The sequence below is a fragment of the Coloeus monedula genome (assembly GCF_965178545.1).
Source record: "Coloeus monedula genome assembly, chromosome: 14".
Taxonomy (NCBI): domain Eukaryota; kingdom Metazoa; phylum Chordata; class Aves; order Passeriformes; family Corvidae; genus Coloeus; species Coloeus monedula.
This window is the reverse complement of record NC_138794.1, coordinates 13,277,735-13,294,519: the sequence shown is the minus strand read 5'-3', so window position 1 is coordinate 13,294,519 and position 16,785 is coordinate 13,277,735. Positions and strand designations below refer to the sequence as shown.

The window sequence follows — 16,785 nt, the reverse complement described above, 5'->3', positions numbered from 1 at the left end:
CCAGGTTCCCCAGCTGCATTGCCCTTCACAGTAGCAACACCTGGCGTTTTTGGATGCAGCTGTGCTGTTCCACCTAAACAGCTCTGCTGACCAAACTGTGGTAACTCACCTGAAATGTCAGCCGTAAGTTGAAGCACGGTGCCCCAAAACAACAGCAACATCCAGCAGCACTGCCACTTCAGAATGATGCCCTGAAAGTTTCCTTCCCTTCAGTACACATTACTGTTGTTTTGCCTATTTCTTGTTCAAGGGTCAGGGCACTGACGATGACAGCCACCATGTGTCCATTTTAATTAGTCCCATGAATTTCACTGCCAGGGCATAAATTTACTACCTAAGCACAAATTAAGTAATTTGGAAGACCAATAGCCTCTGTTAGGGAAAGCATCATCAGCAGGTAAGGGAGTTGATCATTCCCATCTTCCCAGTGGTGGATTCAGTTTCAGCTTCCCCAGTACAAGGAAGACATAGGCATAATGGAACAAGTACGTTAAGGGCATGAAGCATCTGACATGAGGAGAGCATGAGAGAACATGACAAGAAGCAGTGGGCAATGGACTGAAAAACATAGAAGTCCCACTTCAACAAAATAAAGAAATATTTGTATTCTGAAGGTGATCAAACTCTAGAACAAGTTACCTGGAGAAGTTGTGGAGTCTCTGCCCTTGGAGATACTTCAAACTTAACTAGGCATAGTCCTGGACAAACCCGCTCGCATTCACTCGGCATTGAGGAAACAAGGTTGGACTAGAGACTTCCAGAGGTCACTTCCAAACTCAATGATTCAATGAGCCCATCAAAAAGTACATTTAATTACTATATATACATAGGCAACATGCAATAGGACAAGAAGACATAGTCTGAAGATGTGCCAGGACAGATTTAGGTTGGACATTAGGAAGAATTTCTTCACAGGAAGGGTGATTAGATATTGGAATGGGCTGCCCAGGAACATGGTGGAGACATCATCCCTGGAAGCGTTTAAGGAAAGACTGGATGTGGCACTTAGTGCTTTGGTCTAGTTGACAAGGTGGTGTTTGGTCATTGGTTGGACTCAACAGTCTTAGAGAACCTAATTAATTATGTGATTGTTAAAGAGTCTGTATGAAAGGGAGACATAATTCAATGGTTACAGAAGTAACTACATCGGGGAATGCCAGACATAAATTACAAACCATTTTATAATGCATTATTATTATTAACATTTGCATTACTTAACATGTGGCCACTTGGAAGTCATGTAATGAGAAGACATTTTAAATAACGTTTATATATAGACTGTGGAGTGCAGAACTCATTTTGTTCCCCTAAAAATCTCATAACATTTTTTGCACAGTGCCACAATCCTCCCTCAAAAAAATCTCATTCTGGTAAGAACAATACAACACGATTATTGCATATCATCAAAGAACCTAGCTGAACCTCTCCAAGGTTGTATTCAATGGTACCTATAACAGCTCCCCTGATTTAAGATTTCTGGTGTTTGTTATTGACTCGGCAAAATGTTTTTCTGTTAAGATTTGTGTATCTATGTGTCTAATTTATTGCCTTTCCTGTTTCTTGTCTTTTTTCCCCTTAATGTTGAATGACCACTAGTCAGATAACCTTGCAAATAATATAGAAATACCTATTTTTCTCTAGTTTCAAAATTTGGGCAATCAATTCTGTAAAAAAAAAGTCTTTAAGTTTTTTGCCTTAATGACTAATCACTAGGCTTCCTAGAGAAAATGAGCACCAATATCCTTTAAATAAACTACTGTTATCTGTTCTCTTGCAGGGGTTTCCAGATCAATTGTATACTGTGATATTTATGCCAAGGATGCATAAAAAATACCTAGCTAAACTCTTCAGCCTTTATTATGACGTTAGAAGTTTTGTCAATATAAAGAGAATCGTTTTATTATACTCATACGTGATCAACAGTAATGTTGGGCTTCCCAAGTTACATATAAAGCTGTATAGCTACAGATACTACACACCCATATTCTTCCTACATTTCAGACCATATTGTGGCAAGCTGAACTAAATATGTATTAGATAACCCTTAACACTAAACACTAATTTCTTCTAAATGAAGAAAAGTAAAAATGCACATAGAAAAAGACACTGCCAAAAATGAAGGGGGAGACGGGGATGAAAAACAGGCTGCTAAAAACCACTTTATTAAATAACTTCACAGTTTTCAAACTGGCACTGCTAAAACACTGACAGATAACATGAGAAACCGATAAAGACGCCTAGGGAGGCACATCAAAACCCAGTCTACCTTGCAGGCTGCGCCTATGCTGTTGTCCTGGATGGGACCTCCCGAGCCGGCACCTGCCATCACAGCCACCCACGTTACGGCACGGTTCTCCCGCAGCGAGCCAAGGCCAACGCGCCTCCGGAGCGCCCGGGACGCGGGCGGGGTCCAGAGCGCCCCTCACGCCGCGCTCCGCGAGGCCGCTCCCGCTGCCTCTTCCGGCGTGCCCGCCTTCGCGCGGCCTCCGCCGCCGCTCGTTGCCCCGCCGCCGGTCACTCCGGCCGCCGCCCGCTCCCCCCGCCGCCGGTCACTCCGGCCGCCGCCCGCTCCCCCCACCGCCGGTCACTCCCGCCGCCGGTCACCCCGGCCGCTGCCCGCTCCCCACTCCGCCGCGGGTCACCCCGGCCGCTGCCCGGTCACTCCGGCCGCCGCCCGCTCCCCCCGCCCCCGCCGCCGCCGCCGCCCGCTCCCGCGTCTCCTGGGCTCCCCCCGCCCGCCCCTCCCGGCGGCCCCCGCGCGCCTCCCGGCAGCCCGCGCGGCCCCGCGGCAGGATGATCCACGAGCTGCTGCTGGCGCTCAGCGGGTACCCGGGGGCGGCCTTCACCTGGAGCAAGCGCGGCGGCCTCCAGGTGTGGCACGGTCCCGGCCGAAGCCCACCCGGCCCCCGCCCCGCCTGGCCCCCGCCCTGCGCGGCCCGCCCGTCCTTCCGTCCGTCATCGCTGTTTCCCACTCCAGGTGTCTCAGGAGCTGCCGTTTCTGCATCCCAGCGAGACCAGCGTCCTGAACCGGCTCTGCCGCCTCGGCACCGACTACATCCGCTTCGCCGAATTCGTGGAGCAGTACACGGGACACGTACAGCAGCAGGTGGGGCCGCCGGGCCGTGGTATTTCCCGGGAAGAGCGCGGCAGGTGCCAGTAAGGCCAAGCTGCCCAGGGCACAGGAGTGCCCTGGCTCTCGCAGCTCGCACCGAGCAGAGCTCCAGAAAACTCTCTGCGATGTGCGTAAGGAAGGGTAGAGAGCAGTGAAAGATGAACCGAATGCAACATCTTGTTCTTGGGGAAGTCTTGTAATAATTTCTGACCACAGCAGACTGGCCAGAGTTTGTGAACTGAGTGGGATGCTCATGACTGTCTTGTAGTCCTTCTCAAGATTTGCAAAGAGCCTTGAGATCCAAGAGGCACACTTAAGGGAAAAGAAGCACTGGTATCAGTGGCTCCCAGCACTTCTATAGGCCCACAAAAGAGCTAAATATAAATCTGCTCAAGTAACTCTTCTTGTGACAAGATTGTATTTGTTTTTCTGATTACTTTATGGTGAGCTAAGGTGCATTTCAGCCTGTTCGGAGCCGTGACTACTGCCTGTTTGCAGCCATGACTGCACAGATATTAGGTTACTCTTCAGAGTTACACTGGGATGCTGATGCAGATTTTGTTTTGTTTCAGGATCACCATCCATCTCAGCAAAACCAGAGTGGATTACATGGCATTTATTTGAGAGCGTTCTGCACAGGTCTTGATTCAGTGCTGCAGCCTTATCGACAGGCACTACTTGACCTAGAACAAGAGGTAAAGGAGAAAGATACGGAACAAGAGGCTGTAGTGCTGCTGACAGATTGTGGAAACTTGTCATTCCTGCAGTAGACATGCTAGTAGTAGTTTCTAAGATGAAACAAGGTATTTTCCTTTCCACATTAGGGATGCCTTCCAAATTATTCCTGTGACATTCCATTGTAAATTACTTTTCATCCTAATAAGTGTTGTCCCCTCTTCCTTCAGTTCAGTAAGTGCTCCATCTGTGTCAGAGCCCACGGCTGTCTCAGACTATTTTGGCTTCTGTTTTCAGTTTTAGAGGTTTTGATTAATCTCTGCTAGACTAGTAGCTGACATATCTTGGGTAGTGTTACCATCCAGTGGTTGTGATAATTAATCTTTATTAATTGCTTTATCTTTATAGTTTCTGGCTGACCCACATCTTTCCATCTCACATGTTAATTACTCCTTGGACCAGGTATGTCATATTAATAAAGAGGTAGTGTTCTTTGGTTGTTCTTATCACTCATTGAGTGGGTGGGATAAACAAGGCTTGCTCTGTCATGTCATACCATTTCTATGTAATGCTTCTACATCTGTAGTCCCTTAATCATGCTCAGAGGATCACCTGCACTTCAACACAAAGCTAAGGTCCTCCTCCTTGACCCTCACACATTCCTCACTGTCTGTGTTTAGCCTGAACTACTGCTGGAATATAGTAACTTCGTGCAGCTTGGTCCAGTGGAGGGGGGACATACTTCCTAGAGACTTGCATGTCATGTTTCTAATATGTGGGGAAAGACAGATGAATAGTTTTATTAAATTATTGTGTTCAGCTGCTATCCACAGTTACTCGAGTATAGGTTTTTTCTCTCTTCCTTACGTAACAACCTGGATCAATATTTCACTCCTTGTTCTGCAGTTTCAGTTACTCTTCCCCTCCGTGATGGTCATGGTGGAACAGATCAAAACTCAGAAGGTACAGTAAAATTGCAGCAAGTTTCTCTTAACAGGTTTACTGTTTAACTGATAAAGTTATTTCTGCCCCCATCCCAGACTTCTACTACTAAAAAAGAGTGTAGTTTCAGTAATGGATGCCCTATTACTAGTTCTGCTGTAAGTATTGAGATTATATAATTCATTACACTGGATTTGACTTTTTCCCTTATACGATAATCTTTGATGATTTGAATTTTATAGGACAGGATGCTGGTGGTTGAAATTTTTTCTTTTCTGAGTATGTTTTCTCTGACTGTTCGCTGAAATAAAAAAGGCAGAGGCTGATGTTTTCAGAATCCAGAGATGCTTACATTTTTTTTTTAATAGAAAGTATTGAGAGAAGCTTGGGTGTAGATCCACACATAGAAGGCGTTTTTCATCACAACACAGAGCATGTTACATCTCTCTTTCTGTAAGACTTGTTCAGCTTATTAAGGCATTTTCTTGTGAGCTGAAAGTGTAGTGTTTAAATGTATAAAAAGGTCAGTACGGATCCAAATAACAGACCTAGTCTAACATTTTCTTTCTGCAGATTCATGGATGCCAGATATTGGAGACAGTCCACAAACATAGCTGTGGGGGGTTGCCTCCTGTTCGCAGTGCTCTTGAGAAGTACGTAGATACAATAAAACTATTACTTCATTCTTCTGGAGTTAGTGTCAAAGTGTTTCTTACTTGTTGAAACAGTACATGCAAAACAGCCTTACGTGGTATAAAAGTAGGAGTACCATGCAGGGAAAACCGTCACAATCCCCATTATTTATCTAAAGCAGGCTTGTGGTGGGAATGAAGGCTTTCTTCATACTTTGGATTAAGGGCTCAGAAAGCTTCAGACCCAGGTTTTTTTTCTTCTTTTGAAGTCTACATGAATTGTTTTGCATATGGTAGCCCCGTTACTGATTTTTGATCCTTCAAAATGATAAATGTGATTGTGTGAGTGTTGTGATGTTTGTGTGTCCTTGTGGAGAAAGTCAGACTCCTTAAAATGTCATTTAAGTAGAAACAGCAGCCACTGCAGACTTACACCTCTGGTCTACTAGCAGATTTCTATGGAGAAGCCACATATTCAGAGGATATGTTAGCTTAGTTTTGCACCTTTTAGTTTCATCCACCCTTCTCTGTTAAAAAAAAAAAAAAAAAAGATATAAAATACCACATTAGCCATTTAGTACTTGCCATACTGCCTGGCTGACTAACTGGACCTCCATACAATGACATACAATGAGGTTTTGATTACTGTGTGCAAAGGCCTGACTGACTGTTTCTTTTGACCTCAGGATTCTGGCTGTGTGTCATGGAGTCATGTATAAGCAGCTCTCTGCCTGGATGCTGCATGGATTGCTACTAGACCAACATGAAGAGTTCTTTATCAAACAGGGCCCCTCTTCTGGAAATGTCCCTAGCCAACCTGAGGAAGATGATGATGACTTAGGAATTGGGGGACTTACAGGAAAACAGCTACGAGAACTTCAGGACCTGGTGAGATCTACAAGTCATAACTTGGCATCTTTGGTCTTAGGGAACCAAAAAAGAAGTGTATTGTATTCTGCTTCAGTGCGAGCTATGCTACACTAGACATATATTGAAACCTGCTAGGATGGTAAATCAAGAGACTATTGTAATAGGTTGCTGCTAGGCATAAGGGACAGAGACCTATTGTTTGGCCCAGTTGGATAACCCCAGGGCAGAAAGCCCTTTGGATGGAATCTGTGTAGATGCTGATGTCAGGTAATGGGAACTGCTGCATGCCCACTGCTCTTGACTGACTGGTTTCTCATTCCTTATGGTCAACACTGTGATCTGTCTAACACAGGCATTGGTGGTAGTGTGAGGAATTGCAAGGGAGGGGGTGTGGGGAACTTGGCTGTTGACGTGATTTGCACACTTTCTATGGGCAGCTGGGTCAGGTGCCTTTCTTGCACAACCATTAGTTGTGTGAATGTTACCTAACAGGTTAATGCTACTGACATTACTGGTAGAAAATGTGCTATGTGAGAGTCAAGAGACTGCTAAGCAAGTAACTCTTCCTGTAGATGCTATACCATTGGAGTGCCCTTTTGCAAAGCAGCTTTCTCAGTGGAGTAGTCTTCCACACTATGAGCATTTGAATAGTGTCTGAATAGAGAACAGTGTGGAGCAAGTTCAACTCTAAATTCACACTCTAGTTTGTGGTGAGAAAACATTTCATGGGCATCTATGGAGTTAGTGTGGTGCTTGCAGCTTGGCTGTGACCAGACAGAAACTATGTGTTGCATACTAATTAAGTGCCCTGTGCCAACAGTCTCTGCTGAAAACAGACTACACCCAGAGAAAAACAGGGGAAAACTTTAAAAGGCAGTTAGTGGAAAAATCTGTTATTTCACTATATCAGATAAAGAAAGAATGTGAAAATTGTTGAGTCTTCTAGGTCCATGATGGAAACTGTAGACTAAGCAACTTCTTTCTTCAGTATTATTGACTAATAGTGTTGGCAATTCTTCAGTCAAAGAGTAAAATAAGAAATCTTGAGTGTTAGTGTGATAGACTGATAAAATACTCAGGTATTGCTCATCTAAAAGTGTCACTAGAATCTCAGGAAAAGAATTAACCTGTTAACATCAGTATACAAAGTTGTACTGAACTTTTCTATTGAAATGAAGAATTTTGTAGATGGCAAATGTTCTCAAAAATTTGTTTGGGTGATTATTTCTGGATTATGGACCACTGAAACTAATTCTCCAGTAACAAGAAAGCCAGATGAAATAATCAATATTGTGTTCCTGAAGGAAGATCTTGCCTCCGTACTTGGAATTATTTATTAACATTCAGAAAAGAATTTAGTAACTTGCTGTGTTCTAAAACAGCTTTCACAGGAACTGAGAAAATTGCCTTATCTCTGCTAGCAAGACTTTGGATTTTTGTCCTATTTGCTCACTAGTGGAGGCGTTCATATTTGGCCTGTATCACAAGTGTTCTAAGAGTGTTAAAACATAGGAATGGGTGTAGGAGAGGATTATTTTTGGTAATGCTAGTTAACATGGTTATGGCAGCAAAAGACTGATGTAATGCATTTGCAATAAAAACTCCTTTTGCTGATGTAACATTATCCTTTGGTACAGCCAGTTTGTTGCTGTTGCACAGAGGTTTAGCTTCTTTTCCCCTTCTGCTCCACTCTGATGGAAGCAGTATCTCTAGGGAGATCTGCTAGCATACCAGAAGCATAAGGAAGTTTACTGGCCTACTTAAAGGATATAAATCAGTTTTGCTACCTTTCTGCTTACTTCAAATGTTCTTGGATGCCCCCTCACACACACCCACACACCCCCCTTTATACACCTTTTCTATCTGGCTTTCTCACAGTGTTTTCCATGTGATTTCTTTTTCCTGGTGTCTCTGGCAGCGCTTGATTGAGGAGGAGAACATGTTAGCTCCGTCTCTGAAGCAGTTTTCTTTGAGAGTAGAAATGCTGCCTTCATACATTCCTGTACGGGTTGCTGAGAAAATCCTCTTTGTGGGAGAATCTGTACAGATGTTTGAGAATCAGAATGTTAACCTGACCAGAAAAGGTAAGGAATATCTTTCTTTGCTCAGTTATGAGTGACTGACACGTAGTTTCCAAAATGCCGCATTAACGAATTCCTCAACAGTCACCGACTATTGGCTGTTATTCTTCAGACTATATGAATAGTTGTGCCAGGACAGAGCTGTAGTCCCAGTGTTCTGCTTCTGATTGATTCCAAGGGAGAGGTGTAAATACAGGATGAGTAAATAACACTTTCCAAACATAGTCTCCAAGTTTCCAGCAGCAAGTCACCATGTGATTTGTTCTGGATAAAGCGATTGCAAAGGCCTTATTTTCTTTTCAGTTTGCATCCCTCTCCCTAAAGGCTGCGTACAAAGGCACATCTTGCTCTGAGTGTATATGTTACAGAATGGTGTCATGGCATTAACTTGCATCCACAGACAGGAGAGATTCACTTGCAAGGTGGTCCCAAAAGTTGCTATGAAAGACAAATTATATGGAGTCTTAAAGACAGCAAGGGAGAGATGATTCTAGCTGATGGTTCTCTCTGAGAGCTTGAAAAGTTTACACTGGGGGTGGTTTGGGAAATATATTCCTACACCAGTGGGGGAGGACTGCTGTGATGGCTCTACCTTGAGCATGTCTATGCAAAAGTACTTAAATTACTTGAGCAACATTACAGAGAACAAAGGACCAGTTCTGTTGGACTGTTTTCTTGCATTAGCAGAAGCAAGGGGAAAAGAAATTGGTCTTCTAGTTCAGTTGGTTAAAAAAAAAAAGTCCCCAAGTTCAAGCAGTAGGATAGATTTGAAAGGGGCAGGGGTATGGGGAGAACCAAACCAAGTGGTTAATGCGGAGGAAAAGTTTGTGGGTTCAAAGATCTAGCTCAGTCCTAGAAAAAGGGCTGTTAGCAGCAACCATTTAGTTAGAAAACATTTGGGGGTTTTACTGATAGCACAGCACTGCCATGGCAAGTGTCTATCCTGTAACTGTACTTGCAATAGTAATCTTATACCTTGGTGCTTGTACTTTGAGGCCTCCACGGTCCTTGCCAGACCTGAGACAGTGCTGCCTGGACAGCCTTTCTGTTCCACTGTGCTGGAGTGGCTCTGCATCCTTTTTTACTCTCCAAAACTTCTCATTGCTGCACAGGCTCCATCCTAAAAAACCAGGAGGACACTTTTGCAGCAGAGCTACATCGACTCAAGCAGCAACCACTCTTTAGTTTGGTGGACTTTGAATCAGTGGTTGACTGGATACGGAGCACTGTTGCTGAGGTGAGCATCCTGGGAAGGGTATCTACTGTGCAGGCTGAAAAACTCTTAAGTTTTGTGAAGGACTGGAAGAAGGGGGCTCTCTAACTGGTCTCAGAGCTTCATGTAAACCCAACTTCTAATGACAAAATGACATTAACAAATACTATGCTCTTTCATGAGGGAAAGAAAGGAATTTTTGTGTATTTTTGTATTTCACTTGAAATTACTTCAGAACTTTGCTTTCAGCATAATGGCATCTGACTGAGCACATACTTTGGCAATTTTTAATCTTTTTTTCACTTGGAGCAGGGAGGAGAACCTAAGAAAATGGGGAGATTAGAGAAACAAGAACAAAGCTGGGGTAGAACTGATTTCATAGGAATTTGCAGGGTTTTTTGTCACAGGTCTTCATGTTTCTTAGGCAGAGTTTTTTGCTGGTATATACCAAGAATTTTAACTGCTAGCATGAGCTGCTACACAGGACTCTTAGTGTGCTCTTGTACTTTATATAGCATTTTGTGTAGGTGCTTTTTTTGTATGCATCACAAGTATTGTAAGACAGCAGCTACTCTGAATGGGTGAGGTAATTCTGAGGGGAAGTTTCTGTTGTTTTGATTTTTGTTTCTTCACTAGCATCTTTGGAAACTGATGGTGGAGGAATCGGATCTACTAGGACAGCTGAAGGTAATGCAAGTGCTAGTTTGTTTTTGCTAAAGCAGCTCTTTCTTCCCTTCTTTCTTTCTATTAAATACTTTACTGCCTTACACTCTGGGCTTTCTTCATTTAGGTAAAGCTGTTTTCATTTTCCAGTCTCAAGAATGAGCATACACTGATAGAACTTGGTCAGAGGCAGAGATAGATGGGTATGTGTATGTGCTTTTGTAGCTTGCATCTTGAAGCAATGTAGACTTTTTGGTCAGTGAATAAAATTCAGAGCTCTCCAACTGTGTTTTGGAACAGCAGTTGTCCAAATAAAAAAAATGGGTGCTATCAGCTAGGATGCTTAAAATTTCTGCTCAGTTTTTGGTATGTTAGGTACAAAAAATTTATCTCCACAGATTATAAAAGACTTTTACCTTTTGGGAAGAGGTGAGCTGTTTCAGGCCTTCATTGACACTGCACAGCATATGTTAAAGACACCACCTACAGCTGTAACTGAACATGGTGAGTGTTGCTTATGTGCTTATCAAACTGTCCTCACTGTGGTATAGCAGGAAAGTGGAAAGCCATGTCCAGTACAGAAGAGCTCTATCTTAACCCTCTACACTATGTCATTAGTTTTGAAACTATAGCACCTGTGAATTAGAATGTCTCACAGAGTGAGTGAAAACAAACTCTCCGAAACCTTCTGATGGCAGGTATTTGAAACTGGAATTAAAAGAGTGTCAATAGTGCATAAGTGTTGTCTTTTAGGACCAAGAATAAATAATTAATGGATGCAAAATTAGCACTAGCTGCTGATTTTGAGCTGATACGTGTTCTCTTGTTGTCAGATGTCAACATTGCATTTCAGCAGTCTGCTCATAAGGTGCTGTTAGATGATGACAACCTTCTTCCTCTTCTTCACTTAACCATTGAGTATCATGGAAAGGAACATAAAGGTATCTACTTGATTTTTAGCCATAAATTAAGAGGGGAGATGATGACCTTATTTTCAAATCCTATTACCTACCTTTCTCTCAAGTTAAAGAAATACTAATTTTGTTCCCTTTACTGCCCTATGTGAGGGCCTAGACTGCACTGGCTCAATTCTGTTCTTTCCCTTTTCTTTCTTGCCATGGTTGTACTGACTGAGAAGATAATAATTCATAATTCAGCACCTTACTTGTTTTTAGATGCTTCTCAGACTCGTGAAGGGCCTTCCCGGGAATTATCTCCACGTGAAGCCCCCACATCTGGATGGGCAGCTCTGGGCCTTTCTTACAAAGTTCAATGGCCACTGCACATTCTTTTTACTCCTGCTGTTCTCGAGAAGTAAGTACTAGGTATGGTCTTTCTACATTAATCTGTATGTTCCCTGATCTGAGGCATTCACTAATGTGTTGGGCTTTTTTTTCTCTCTATGGAGAGAAAGGTAAAGCTATTGCTCTCTGAACCTTAAAATGGCTCATTCCACTTACTCATATTGAAAGTACTTGTAATGACAGTAAGACCTGCAAGATGCTGACAGATCTGCACTGATTTACAAACAGTGCTACTTTAACAAACAGTGTTTTCATTGACAGCTCCCCTCCTTACACGGAAACTAGCTTTGTATTTTTTAGGTCAGTAATCAATACAAGCAGAAATCTTACTCTGCAAGATGTGCCACAGGGCACATGGGCCATGACCTGATGGGCCCTAACTACTGGCAGTCACCTCCTGTTTCTTTTTCCAGTCTTGCATTGTTACCTTCTCCAGTACCTGCAGCGGAGGAAGATTTTAGTCTTAAACCACTTTGTATTTTTTGATTGTAGGTACAATGTTGTGTTCAAATACCTGTTGAGTGTGCGACGAGTCCAGGCTGAGCTACAGCACTGCTGGGCTCTCCAGATGCAACGCAAACACCTGAAATCTAACAGAACAGATGCCATCAAGTGGCGTCTGAGGGATCACATGGCTTTCCTTGTGGACAATCTTCAGTATTATCTGCAGGTCAGTATTACAGAGAAAGATAAACTGTATCACTTAATCAGAAACTGGCAGAAATGCATGGAGGCAGCACTGAAGACCTATCTCAGGTTTCTGATTTCTTGTACCTGAAGGAAATCAGGACTTCCTTCACAAGTCTAGAGCTTCCTCCAAGTTCCCAAACTACTGCTACAATTACGAAGTTTTTGGACTTGTGAATCAGTGAAGTGGAGGAGTTCTTTAGTAACTCCCTAGTGCTACTAAATGTTTGTGACAAACCAGTCATCTCTGAAGGACCATCATTAAGATACCATCCTGGTTCCTTCTCTTGCCTCTTTAAGTGAACTCTACTTTGAGTTAAGTTTTGGGTTTTTTTGTTTGGTTGGTTTGGTTTTCAAAGAATTGAGAGGGGGCCTGGCTTTCTAAATTCTCCACAGTAATCTGGCTGAGCTTTTGTACTGCAGCCTTTGCCCTAAGATTCCAAATAGTATCTCCCAGTATAACTTCAGAAATTACTACAATCAAATACCTTTGTTTACATGCTATCTATATACTTTTTTCATAGTTAAAGAAAGTGACCATTTTCCTTTCTACTTAGATATTACTTAGGCATCAAAAATTGTTGTGTACTCCACGTTACGTACTGCTCTTGTATATAATTCCTCATTCATCAGGCAGAGAGGAGGGGATCCTCAACCTCTAACATAAGAATAGCAATGAGGAAAGTAAGTTTCTTATTCAAAACTTGTGGCTGGTCTCAAGCACTCCCAATTCCTAAATCACTAATGAGGTATGTTCACATATCTGTCAGGTGGATGTACTGGAGTCTCAGTTCTCACAGCTTCTGCAGCAGATAAACGCCACAAGAGATTTTGAGAGTATACGATTGGCTCACGATCATTTCTTAAGTAATTTGTTGGCTCAGTCTTTCATCCTCCTAAAACCTGTAAGTAGGTCATGTTTTCACCTTTTTCTACCAATTCTCCAAGTGCCCTAAGAAACACACCTTTTTGAACAGATAGGACAAATCATGTATTTTAAGACAGATCAGTGATAATCTTCTGCAGATCGCAGAGTACAATTCTCAGAGTAAGGCAGGTATAAACTATAATTGATAATTCAATTTAGATCATCTAATTTACAGTTGGTGTGTGTGAATGCTGCATTCCTGGCAATTTTAAGTCAAGCTTATTTCAGTGTTCAGTTAACCTTAGTAATTTGTATTTTATCACTATGTTTTTATCACAGGCTATTTCATTAAAGAAGTACTAATAAGCAGAGTGCTGGGAACTGAATTCCTGAGGGACTCATACTGATATGCATTAGAGTAGGAAAAATTCCCTCTTCTACTTAACAGAATAAAAATAGTTGAGATATTTCCGGGTGGACTTAGGGTCTTTTTAATTTTGTTAATTTAAAAAAAAAAAAAAGTTAGAAGTATTTTTATAAACAGCCCCACAAAAATATTTGCAAAGAAGGTCAGTTTCAATGAAACAGTGTCTCTGTGCTCATCTATGAGGTTATTGTAGAATAAAGGTGGCAGAATAGTAATTACGCAGTCAGATCAACTGATACAAAAGAAATTCCTAGTTTAGTGAACAGTGAAAGCAAAGCCTTGAACCGTATCTCTTGTTGGTCGTTATCCTGCCTTCTTAATCCCAAAGCTGCAGTGATGACCTCCTGGTTGGATAGAGAAGCCAGTGTGCAGCTCCTGTGCCTATCTGGATGGTTCATGCCAATTGCTGTTTTCCCAGAAATGTCTGCAAAAGGTTGTGGGAGGGGTAGAGGGGAGATGCACCATAACATTTAAATCCTTTTTCCATAGAAAACCTTACAAAAATGCTACGTTAATATCTTCCTTCCTGACTAAAAAATACAGTATCAGCAACATCTTTGTTATGAATATTACAACTTTTCAGGTACCTGCTTTCTCTCTGTGTTTGAACTCTGTTTCAACTACTAATTTGTACTTTTCATTCCATGTAGGTTTTCCACTGCTTAAATGAAATTCTGGATCTTTGTCATAGTTTTTGTTCTCTGGTCAGTCAGAATCTGGGCCCATTAGATGAACGAGGAGCTGCACAACTCAGTATTTTGGTGAAGGTGAATCTATGTTTCTGTGGATCTGTTCTTCTCCCATGCAAACATTTGCCTAAGCAGCTATCTTGGCTTTAACAGCGGTAGAGAAAGAGTGCGTGTAAGCAGAGGCCTTCTATGTAAATGCTTGTAATTATTTTAACTAATCAACTCTTCCTGGCTTGGAAATTCTATGTGCACAGAGAGGAGGAAGGGGGGCAGATACTGGAATAGAAAGGAGGCAGAGGTTGGTACCCCTCTTTTTGGATAACTAACTTCTAGGAATTCTTGTGGCTCACACCTTACCTTATCCTAGACCACAAGCATCACATCTCTTGCAGTGATTCTTTTCTTCAGGCTGTTAAAGGACTAGCTAGGCAGAAACAGAGATGAGATGCTTGCTTTCCTTCTCTTCTGAGAGGGCCCAGAACTGACATCTTCTAATTTGTAGGGATTCAGTCGTCAGTCATCACTTCTCTTCAAGATTCTCTCTAGTGTTCGCAATCATCAGATAAACTCTGACTTAGCTCAATTGCTACTACGCTTGGATTATAACAAATACTACACCCAGGCTGGAGGAACCTTGGGCAGGTAGGAATATCTTGTGGGTTGCTTATAGCATTATCCTGAGGTACTTGAAGTACAAAGCCATTTTTATTGATTGCTTCTAATTATTTTGGCTTACACTAAGTGTTGATAAATACTATGACAGAAAAGTAACAAATCAGCATTTTTGGGTTTCATATGCTTTCTCCCCTTTGAGTTCCTTTTGGCAGAAAGTTGAACAAGCTGCTAGCTCATACTGGCTGAAAAATGCTGGTGTGGGTTGGTAAAGGGAGTTACTTTCAATGTGTAGTTAATGCTGTACCTTTCTCTTGCAGTTTTGGCGTCTAAGCACTAAAGGCCTTTCCTTTAGGCTGTGACTAGTGATGCATCAGGTGCTGGAGACTGGTGCTCTTGGACAGCTGGAGAGTTTGCACTCAACTGAATTTTCCTTTGTACCTGGCTTTTGCCTGGTGATCTACTGTTTCAGAAGGAATTGGCAAGAAGTGCCACTTATGTGAGGCTGCCCAGCGATTACAGAAAGCTACTCCATTTCTTCTGAACTAGTAAAAATATGCTTTCTGAAGCCCTGCATATACTTGTAAGTGCTTCTAGGGAGGCAATCTGAACCTCTTCAGAAAGTGAAGAAAACCAGAATTATGATGTCTGGACTCTTCAGCTGGACTATGCTGTCTTTTCAGTTGGACTATGCTCCACATCAAGTTTGAGGATGGAGGAAGGAATCTTGTTCTTGACTACAAATGAAGTTGTGTCTGTATTCAGAAGTTCCACTTGTGTAGTAAGCTGATTTACAGTACACAATGTCTGCTAATCGAATACCACCAGGTAGATGAAACAGCAGTAGCAATTTTCAATTGAGGTGAAGGGGGAGGGAAGAAGTAGATTTTTAAAAATCTCTTCTCATCCAGTGCACTAGTCTAGGATATGTGTATAGGTCATGGAGACACTGGTGATATCACATGCTTTCTCTATACAATTTAATACAGTTTATGTGCTAAAATTACACTTGCCAAGACTGGAGCTTTGCCCTATTTGAGTACAAAGCACCCTCTGCCGGCAGAAAAATGGTAAGGAGTAAGGAGATGCTTACCTGGGATGTTCACCTGTGCTGTTCTCATTCCAGACTATTTAGAATGCTACTAGTGACTACCCTACTGAACCAAAATAAAAATACCTTGTCATGCAATTATATGGAGTATTGTCAATGTCTGCAGCCCAGTGCAAAGGGAACAGCGTGGCCCAGCCTTGTCTGTCATAGAAAAAGCAGTATCTGGCAGGAACTTCTTGCCTGTTACTAAGATTTCCTAGCCTTGCCATAATGTACAAACTGTCTTGATGCAATTCCATTGGAATGACTGGCAAAAGAGAACCCTTCAGTCCATCACTGGGGTGTTGTATCAGGTTTCCCAATTTGAACACAAACGCTGCCAGGAAACCAGCCTCCCCCTCAAAGGGTTGGTACTTGCACACAGCTCATACTGGAGTTACATGTCCTTGGGGGGGAAAAATCCTCTCTGCTCACTCAGAAAGACACAGTAACAACAGCCAGCAAGTGTAAGACCTGGCACCTTCCGTGCATTACAGCTGTTTATGGTAGGACTACACCTGATGCAAAGTTTAAAATCCCTGGAAAAAGCTAGAAAGCTGGAGAAAGTGGTGTAGTTTGGATGTGAGATTTACAGACCAACAAGGTCAAATGTCTGAGCCATGAAATGATAGAGGAAAAAATACACACTGAGAAAAACTTTACACTTTTGAAGCAGGGGACTAAAGATTGTATGAGGATGGAGAGAGGCCGTCAGCCTATAGCACTGTTAGAGTGAAGAGCTTTTGCCTTTTTGCCACCTGACCACTAAGATGTGAATGCAGAAGCTCAAAAGCAGATGATTTATCCCATTAGCATTTAAAGATACACAGCACTTACATACTCTTTGTACCTCAGTCTCCCAGCAGTTTAGTTGTCCAAGGTTCTTGTGTCTATCTCAACTTAGGTAGAGCCAGTCTCCA

General features: G+C 42.3%; 1 protein-coding gene across 2 annotated transcripts; it reads left to right on the top strand.

Annotated features, from left to right (window-relative positions):
* The first annotated feature begins 2,780 nt into the window (after positions 1 to 2,780).
* On the top strand, positions 2,781 to 15,875 carry TUBGCP4 (tubulin gamma complex component 4). Of its 2 annotated transcripts, XM_082291093.1 has the most exons (18): positions 2,781 to 2,871; positions 2,978 to 3,106; positions 3,685 to 3,807; positions 4,196 to 4,249; positions 4,694 to 4,750; positions 5,303 to 5,382; positions 6,048 to 6,249; positions 8,150 to 8,315; positions 9,425 to 9,549; positions 10,162 to 10,212; positions 10,587 to 10,692; positions 11,022 to 11,129; positions 11,364 to 11,502; positions 11,985 to 12,162; positions 12,950 to 13,084; positions 14,125 to 14,241; positions 14,666 to 14,805; positions 15,096 to 15,875. In XM_082291093.1, exons 1-18 carry the CDS (start codon positions 2,794 to 2,796, stop codon positions 15,106 to 15,108), a joined length of 2,001 nt encoding a protein of 666 aa, XP_082147219.1. In that variant the 5' UTR covers positions 2,781 to 2,793; the 3' UTR covers positions 15,109 to 15,875. The 2 variants fall into 2 exon arrangements, with proteins under 2 accessions (XP_082147219.1, XP_082147220.1); XM_082291094.1 differs by lacking the exon at positions 10,162 to 10,212.
* The last annotated feature ends 910 nt before the right edge of the window (positions 15,876 to 16,785 follow it).

Coding starts and splice junctions, on each gene's coding strand:
- TUBGCP4 (XM_082291093.1), top strand. CDS start 2,794: ATGATCCACGAGCTGCTGCTGGCGCTCAGCGGGTACCCGGGGGCGGCC. Junction 5,383..6,047: donor GTTCGCAGTGCTCTTGAGAA/GTACGTAGATAC, acceptor TTTTGACCTCAG/GATTCTGGCTGTGTGTCATG. Junction 13,085..14,124: donor CTTTCATCCTCCTAAAACCT/GTAAGTAGGTCA, acceptor CATTCCATGTAG/GTTTTCCACTGCTTAAATGA.